We start from the raw sequence: 8,347 nt of genomic DNA, 5'->3' as shown, positions 1-8,347 counted from the left end.
TCAAAGCCTTAATCCGTGTCAAATTTTAGTGGTTCAGTCGGTTATGCATATTTCGGTTTGATTCGGTTAACCGATAACAAAAATTTTATATCAATTAACCGAACCGAACCTTTGTCGGTATAAAAAATTCATATTAATTTTTAACTCGCATAAGTCAGTTGACGATTAATTTTAATTCAGTCAGTCAATAGGCAGTTAATAATCAATAGATGGTTAATTTGCTCACCCCTATATAGTGCAACCAAACAAAAGAGTGCAACCAAACAAAAGAATGCCTAATTCATAAGAAAAGAATCTTAGTACTTTATATATATATATCACCAAATATCAAGATATATGAAAATGACTAATGACAAGAGTCTAATGACAAGAACTCTTGTCGGTTGTTATTTTCGACGTCATATATATATTGTGCATTTCACATTATCACAATCTAACATGTTCCGACACATCATACATATTCCAGTATACTGATCTTGAGTTTAAAGCCCGCTGATTCTGTTGGTTGGCCGCCATAATCGCACTACTGCTGTAAATTCCAACATAATGCACCCACCCAACAAAGTTATCAGAATATATAACAAAAGCTGCTTTCATTTCACACCAATACTATATAATCGTAGTTTTCGATCCTTTATATATATGTTGCTCTCTCAATAAAACAAGAACTACTCGATCTGTCTGCGCCTCCAATCAGCTTAATTTTGGAAGATGAATAGTAGAGGAAGGAGAGGAGGAGGAGAAGGTGGTGATGAGTCGTCGTCGGAAGATGAAGGATATGTGGTTGGGGAGGTTGGAGACTACTCCGGCAAGTGCTGCTCGTGGAAGAGCCATTTGGGGTCGTTGAAAAGAGAGTTGAGTACTGGGAGTAAACTTCTCAGGGACGGCTCTCAGCCCGGAACCAGATGGCAGCGCCTTATCATTCATCCTGATTACTGGTACGTACAGTACTAGTCTCCCCTCTCTCTCTCTCTCTCTCTCTCTCTCTATGTGTGTGTGTGGTTCTCTCTTGCCTCATCTTTAAAGGGAGATAAGTTTTAGCTAATTCATACAAACTTATCTAATAAGTTGAACACTTGTCCCATAATTATTAAAAAAATTTGACAAAATTTTGTTACAAATTAGGTTGTAACTAATTCATACAAACAAACCTATCGAATAAAGTGACACATGTTCATATGTTAAGAAACACATATCATTTTATTAAATGAGTTGGTATGAATTAGCTCCAAACTAGTTTGTAACAAAATTTTGTTCTCTTAAGAGGAATAATTCATGGTCTCATGTCGGGTTTGGATCATGTTGATACATAAGTATAAGATTATATAAGTCAACTTTAATTCTACCCGTCAACCTTAACTAGTTAAATTTTATATTAGGTTCGAGACGAGTTCGCATATTATTAAAAAATAGTTATACTTAAATGTTGCGTATTAAGTTTGAGTGGTACTGTCAAAACTTAAGTATAAGACTATGTAGGTCCATCCAAACATAGTCATTTAATTAAATGGACAAAATCCTTCTGTCTTTATTTATTAATTTTGTGTTAAGTTTGCGAATCGTGTCTAACATGACTAACCAATAAAAAAAAAAAAAAAAAAAGTTGGAACAGTTTGCTTATTATGGTTTCACGCGAATTTAATTTAATGTATAATTTTGTAATTTCTAAAGTAATTGTATGGAATTTATCCCATTTTCAAATAAAATTTTCCATCATTTTACCTGTCTTAATTTTTAGTAGAGATGTGATGATCAGTAAATGGACAACCAGTCATGTCAGACTTACTTTAACTTTATAAAGGTTAAAAAGTAAAAACCTTTCTAGTTCATGTCGGTTAAAGGCTTTGTCATGTATTACATTAAGTTCAATTTGTATAAAAATATTATGTATAAAAAGAAAATAGGAAAATAGGGAAAAACAAAAAAAGTGAAAGGAAAGAGGCATATATGGATAAAATTACGGAAGAGTTATTTTTAAGGGGTAAATGTAAAATTAGTTCTTGTGGTTGACCTAAATTACAAATCATTCTTTGAGATATAAAAAATAATTTATAAATCCATGTAGTTGACCTAAATCACAAATCACTCTCTCTAGTATAAAAAATAATTTATGGGTCTTCAGGGTAGACCAAAATAACAATTTACTCTTTAAAATTAATTTTTATGCTCTAAAGACAAATGTCAGTTTAATAAAAGGAGTAACCAAATTTTCTCTAATTTAATTTGAATGAAAATTTTGTCACAATTTATTAACTTGAATGTTGTTTTTATTTAATTTTCAATGGTTAGAAGATGTGGCCGTTAAATTATAGCAAAATGCTCCCAAATCATGACGAGGAAAATGAAAATGAAAGAGGGTTACAGACAAAATAAAATTGTGAAGATATAAGATATTATGTTTATTTATTGTAGCAGTATGATTTAGAGTGAAAACTGATGTGTGATCTTAGCTGGTATCCTAAAATATTGTGAATTATAGTTGTCATTTTTTAAAGTAAGAAATTAATAATAACATGAGTCGAACTTTTATTGGGTATGACGTGACAAAATTATAGAATTTGTTAAATTACTTAACAGAAATTAATTTCAGGGAGTAAACTGTTGTTTTAGTTTACTTTGAGGACCTATAAATTATTTTTTATACTACATAGAGTAATTTGTAATTTAGGCCAACTACAAGGACCTATAAATTATTATTTATATCATAGAGAGTGATTTGTAATTTGAGCCAGCCTAATGGACTAATTTGCATTTATCCATATTTCTAATGTTCTCAAATAAATATAAATAAATTAAATTATAAAATAGTGGTAGTTTTCACAAAGTACGCATGAAGCAATGCAAACAACAATGGAGTGGCTCTACTCTTTTGCTGTTTGTCTCGGGGATTTTGAAATGAGAGAATGGAAATTGATTTGAATATGATGGGGGGAGCAACGCAGGTGGTACGTGGCGTGGACGTATTTCATTCTGCTATGGGCGGTGTACTCCTCCTTCTTCACGCCCCTGGAGTTCGGATTCTTCCGGGGACTCCCGGAGAACCTCTTCCTCCTCGACATCGCCGGCCAGTTCGCATTCCTCATCGACATCGTCGTCCGCTTCTTCGTCGCCTATCGTGACACCCACTCCTACCGCATGATCTACGACCGCAAGCTCATCGCCATTCGGTACCTGTTTTCTTCTTTTCCTACTTTTAATCTGTTGTAGCCATGCAAAACACAATTGGGTTTTTCATGCTTCTTGATTTGCTTGGCTATAGGTACTTGAAATCTCGGTTCTTTGTTGATTTACTGGGTTGTTTCCCCTGGGATGCTATCTACAAGGTACTGCACACTGATTTTCACTCTTTGGTTTTGGTTTTCCGCTTCTTTTATTCCATCCGGAGTTCTAATGAGCTCCAATCAGGAGAAACACTTTCTGGGATTATACAATACAAGTTTATTCCACAATAAGAGCTCTGGCATGCATTATTATCTTGAAGGGAGGCATTTAGTGCTTGCAATTCCGAAACCCAAAAAAGTGAAAAAAAACAAAAAAAAAAAAAAAAAAGGTGAAAAAAAAAAAAGTAAAAGAAAAAGAAAAATGAAAACTGAAAAGGGTATGTTAGGATGATATGTTACAAATAAGATGATCAATTCGGAACCTTTTCTTTTATCATCAACAACATTATATTGTTCCTTACCATTTGTGGTCAATTACTCTATCACAAGTTGTTTTTATTCTGGAGTGACTCCCCAAGATGTTTATGGGGTATCTCTATTCAAAAACAAAATAAAATTCTTAAGATTTATTCTTATTACATCTTTACTTCATATTTGATTGCATTATTGTGAGTTTGATACAGCGAATTTGGCGCTGTAACTCTTTATATGATGATTTGAACACAACTGCTCTGATCAGGCTTCTGGTAGAAAAGAGCCAGTCAGGTACCTATTGTGGATTAGGCTAAGTCGAGCACTCAGAGTAACTGAGTTTTTTGACAAGTTGGAGAAGGATATCCGGCTAAATTACCTCGCCACGAGAATTGCGAAACTTTTTGTTGTTGAACTCTATTGCACACATACGGCTGCCTGCTTCTTTTACTATCTTGCTACCACTTTGCCTCCCTCCAATGAAGGTTACACATGGATAGGAAGTTTGAAGATGGGTGACTACAGCTATTCACACTTTAGAGAGATTGATCTTTGGAAGCGTTATGTAACATCTCTCTATTTTGCCATTGTTACCATGGCAACCGTTGGTATGCTTGTCTACGATTCTCTCTTGAAGAAAAACAGATATAACTAATAAGTTATTGATTATTTGTACAAGCGACACTCAAGATTACTATGCATGTGTGTGTGAGTTCACGCTTTATCAAAAACAGTATGTCTATTTTCAAAAATTGTTGATAATGACTCCTTATCATTTTTATATGAAGTAGTGCTATGTCCTGAAGGTATTCTCTGATTAGATCTAACACAGTACATGAATTTTCAAAACTTTGGCAATGGTCCCTTCTCATTACTTTATGAATTAGTGCTTTTTTCACTCTTGAGTTTCTCATCGGATTTGGGATGCTTTACTGTACGTGCTGATAATATGCTCTATTTGCAGGTTATGGAGAAATACATGCTGTCAATGTCAGGGAAATGATATTCATTATGATTTATGTATCATTTGACATGATTCTTGGTGCTTATCTGCTTGGTAACATTGCAGCATTGATAGTAAAAGGATCAAAGACAGAAAAGTTTAGGGATAAAATGGCCGACCTTATCAAATATATGAATAAACACAAGCTTGATAGACACACAAGTAAGGAGATCAAAAGTCATCTACGATTACAATATGAGCGTAGCAACACAGAATTTGCTTTACTTCAGGATGTTCCAGCCTCTATTCGGACGAAGGTGTTGAAAATTTTTAATTTGCCTATACACCATCAGTTTAGCTCATTCTTTTGGCATGTGGTATGCTTGATATAAATATTTGGCCCACTACCTGTTGGCTTTGATTTTGGGGTTTCTGCTAATTCTTCTGTTCTGCATGTTTAGGGCCCATATTTAATGCATAGTTATTGGAGCCTGCAAACAGAAAGGGGGTGGGGATAGCATGTGGCATACGTGATTTAAATTGTTGGCCAACTTCCTAACAATTCCATGCTTGATATAATAAGCTTTTGTAACAGATAATTCCCTCAAACTTCCATATTGCTTTACTCAATAAGTTTGGTTTTCAAAACTTTTTTATTCACTTCACAATTTGCAAATATGCATTTGTTCGATCCTTATCACCAATAGAAGTTATATCAGTTGTTTTCCGCTGTTTAGATGTAGAATGAACACATACATCAATGCTTCCCACTGATTTTGAATGATTTTCTCTTTCACCCATACCTTAAGTTTCAATTTTTAGAATTGCAGGTGGTGAGAAGGATTAGACCAATTAAGAAATTGAATGTCTCTTACTTTAATGAAATTTAATCTTTCACAGTTGTGTTTTTATAGAAGTATCACTTGGCCTCATCAGATGGTTTAGTAAGGTTTACTAAATGTATCGGTTTCCTTTATGTAAGTAATTTAGAATTGGGAAATCACAAACTGATTACAATAATTGTGGAGGATGTTTCTCAGAATCACTGCAATTACCTAGTTTTGTGAGTTGGGATAAGTTAGAAAAAGAGTGTTTGTCTCAATAATTTGGTTAGAATTCATGCTGCAACTTTTTAGACGTTGATTTGATATTGTTCATTGCATGTACCTGTTTTTCTTTTGATGCTTTATGAATTTATGGAAGTGCTTGAATTTTATGTTTGTACGACAATTGGTCTTTTCTTTTATGCAGATTTCACAGAACTTATATGAGCCATATATTAGAGAAGCTTCTATATTCAAGGGGTGCTCTTTGGGATTCATCAAGCAGACTGTAAGCCATGATGCTCTATATGTAAAGTAGAATGTGAATTCCAATTGTTGAGCACCTATAAATTCAGTTTACTTTTTCTGTTTCTAAAGTTTAAAGTCACATGATATCTATGATCTTGATCACATCCATTGACTTTAGAAGTATCAGCTTTCCTTACTGCCAAGGATTCCATTTTAGTGGCAGACAGCTGACAGTTCCAGTTTGACTTTCTACATGCAAAATTCATTAGAACTGTTATTAGGGATTGTTTATTCATTGCAAGCATCACTGTAACAACTCAATCTTGTTCTTCTAGATTAGTTTTTGATTTCATACTTAAGATTCACATTTTGGAACTTGAGCATTATTGGTTTTCCTGCACAATTTGCTCTCTGCACAAATTCGTCTTGAATCATATGCTGCTCCTGTTTTCAATGGTTAGGTGGAATTTATTTAAGAGGAATGCTATCCATTATTATCTCCTGTTAGTCAGCACAATTGTTAGTATAGAAATGCATGCCATGTATGGTTTTAAAATGTAGATAGCCTATTTACTTGTGGTAGTTCCATGCCTGTGTCTTACCTAGTGCTCCCACTGGATTCTTCTTTTAAGGCTATTCCAGTACCTGATTCTATTATTGAGCTGTGAGAAGGTGTTTTCTGAGTTTAAAAGGTTGTAATTGTATAAAGCAGGGAGAAGATCACACTGATTAAGAGTACCTTGTTGAGGTTTCCAACCTGCTTTTTTACTTATTTAGAAAAGAAAAAAAAGGTTTTGTGACCTACTGTATGTGGTTTTTCCATATACTGTTATAGGTGGCTGAGCGACTTGAAGAAGGAGCTCTTTACAGCTTGAGACATGATGAGTTTAAATATCATTGGTTTCATTGGAATATGGTTTTAATTACAAGTTGGCAGTTTGGGAGTGAGGAAGCTGAGGATCTTAAAAGGTAATTGTAATGGTAGGAGATCAACAGAATTTCTTTGTGAAAACAAGTGGATTATATGCAGAACAGATATTCAATGGAAGGGTATAAGTGGTGAGTACTTTTGTGGCAGGATGTTTTGTGTGGGGATGCATTTTTGAATGGCGTTTCTGCTGACGTATTCTCTGTTCTTGTGGATAGAAGAGCAACAGTAGTTAGTTATGAACTGATGGACTGCTGCTCTGAGAATGAGGTTAGCTTGACTGTTGCAAGACTTGGAATTGAAATCTACAGATGCATTGTTTCAATTGTTACATGGTGGTCATGGTTTTGGTACTGTTGAGGATGCTATGGCTGGCAATTAGTAAAATTACAGGCATTACTTATCAAAAAAAAAAAGTAAAATTACAGGCATTAGATGCATGAAATTTTCGTGGAAGAGCACTTTATGAGCTTGCACCCCAATGGAAGTGTTTTTTTGTGTATACTAGTGTGAATGGGATGGGGAGAGACTTTTGATTGTGTTATTTAAAAGTGTTTGATCGGTAGGTCTTTGGATGTTGTCTTATTCTTTCGGGGTTGGTGATGCTGTAGTGATGAATTGAGCCAGAGACAGTCATGTTTGCATTCGTTACGTGTACTAAAGTCAATTGGCAAACATTATGGTGTAGTTTCAGATACTCGCCTCATAACCTTGAAGGGGGTAGTGTCATAGGAGTACTATATTTTTAGTAGTTTATCATGTCATGTAGTTTACAGTAAGTAGGTTGGAACTCCTAGTATTCTCACGGACTCTTTAATTATAAGGATATAATAAACATCAACCAACCCTAACCCTAATCAGGTTCTGTCTCTATTGTTGGTATCTCACAGCTGTTTATGAGTAAGAAACTTGTTTCTCTTTTCACATGAACATGAATAGCCTGTTTATTTGGTGAGATTATATGTTGTGTTACTTGTTGTTTTCTTCCTTTTCTATTTTCTTACCATTGCTAAACCTGAATTTAGGCTTCAGTGTAACATGTTATTCGTGAAATAAGCCACACACATGTCAACTTCCTCGATAATTAGATGGATCTTGTGGTGATGTTATGGTGATCAATTGAACCAGAGACAGTTGTACAGATGTTGTGGTTCAGAAGCCACTGTCAGAAGCAGGAAAAGTCTAGATGTTGTCCATATGGAGGGAGAGTAGTAGAGTATTTCAACATGTTGAGCTTGGACGCTAGAGATAAATTTGCTGAGAACATTGTCCTCTTCATATTCTACCTCCTATTCCTTCTTCACTGGTGGCTCAATTTTAAAGGTTTTTTTGGGACATTATAAGTTTTAGACCTTGATCTATTTATTTTGCATTTTTTGGAGCTTCTCTTGTATGCTTCCTGTGTGCTATAGAGGTGCCCCCTTTTTCGATGTTTTCCTTTATAAATTACTTAGTGAAAAGAAAGGGCATAAGAGAAGTCTGAATCTTATGGCAAGCTGAATTTACTTGCAAAAACAAAAATAGAAAGTGTATTTCTCACTCATACATCAAC

At 34.6% G+C, this 8,347-nt stretch overlaps 1 protein-coding gene across 1 annotated transcript; it reads left to right on the top strand.

The window, feature by feature from the left end:
- The first annotated feature begins 327 nt into the window (after nt 1–327).
- Nucleotides 328–7,981, top strand: LOC132184680 (potassium channel KOR1-like). The gene is made up of 7 exons (XM_059598401.1): nt 328–938; nt 2,943–3,167; nt 3,260–3,323; nt 3,901–4,240; nt 4,597–4,892; nt 5,827–5,907; nt 7,821–7,981. The coding sequence occupies exons 1-7, from the start codon at nt 712–714 to the stop codon at nt 7,830–7,832; spliced, it is 1,245 nt and encodes a 414-aa protein (XP_059454384.1). The 5' UTR covers nt 328–711; the 3' UTR covers nt 7,833–7,981.
- The last annotated feature ends 366 nt before the right edge of the window (nt 7,982–8,347 follow it).

The sequence above is a fragment of the Corylus avellana genome, chromosome ca6 (assembly GCF_901000735.1).
Source record: "Corylus avellana chromosome ca6, CavTom2PMs-1.0".
Classification (NCBI taxonomy): domain Eukaryota; kingdom Viridiplantae; phylum Streptophyta; class Magnoliopsida; order Fagales; family Betulaceae; genus Corylus; species Corylus avellana.
The sequence above is the reverse complement of the archived record's forward strand: the minus strand, read 5'-3'. Positions and strand labels throughout refer to the sequence as shown.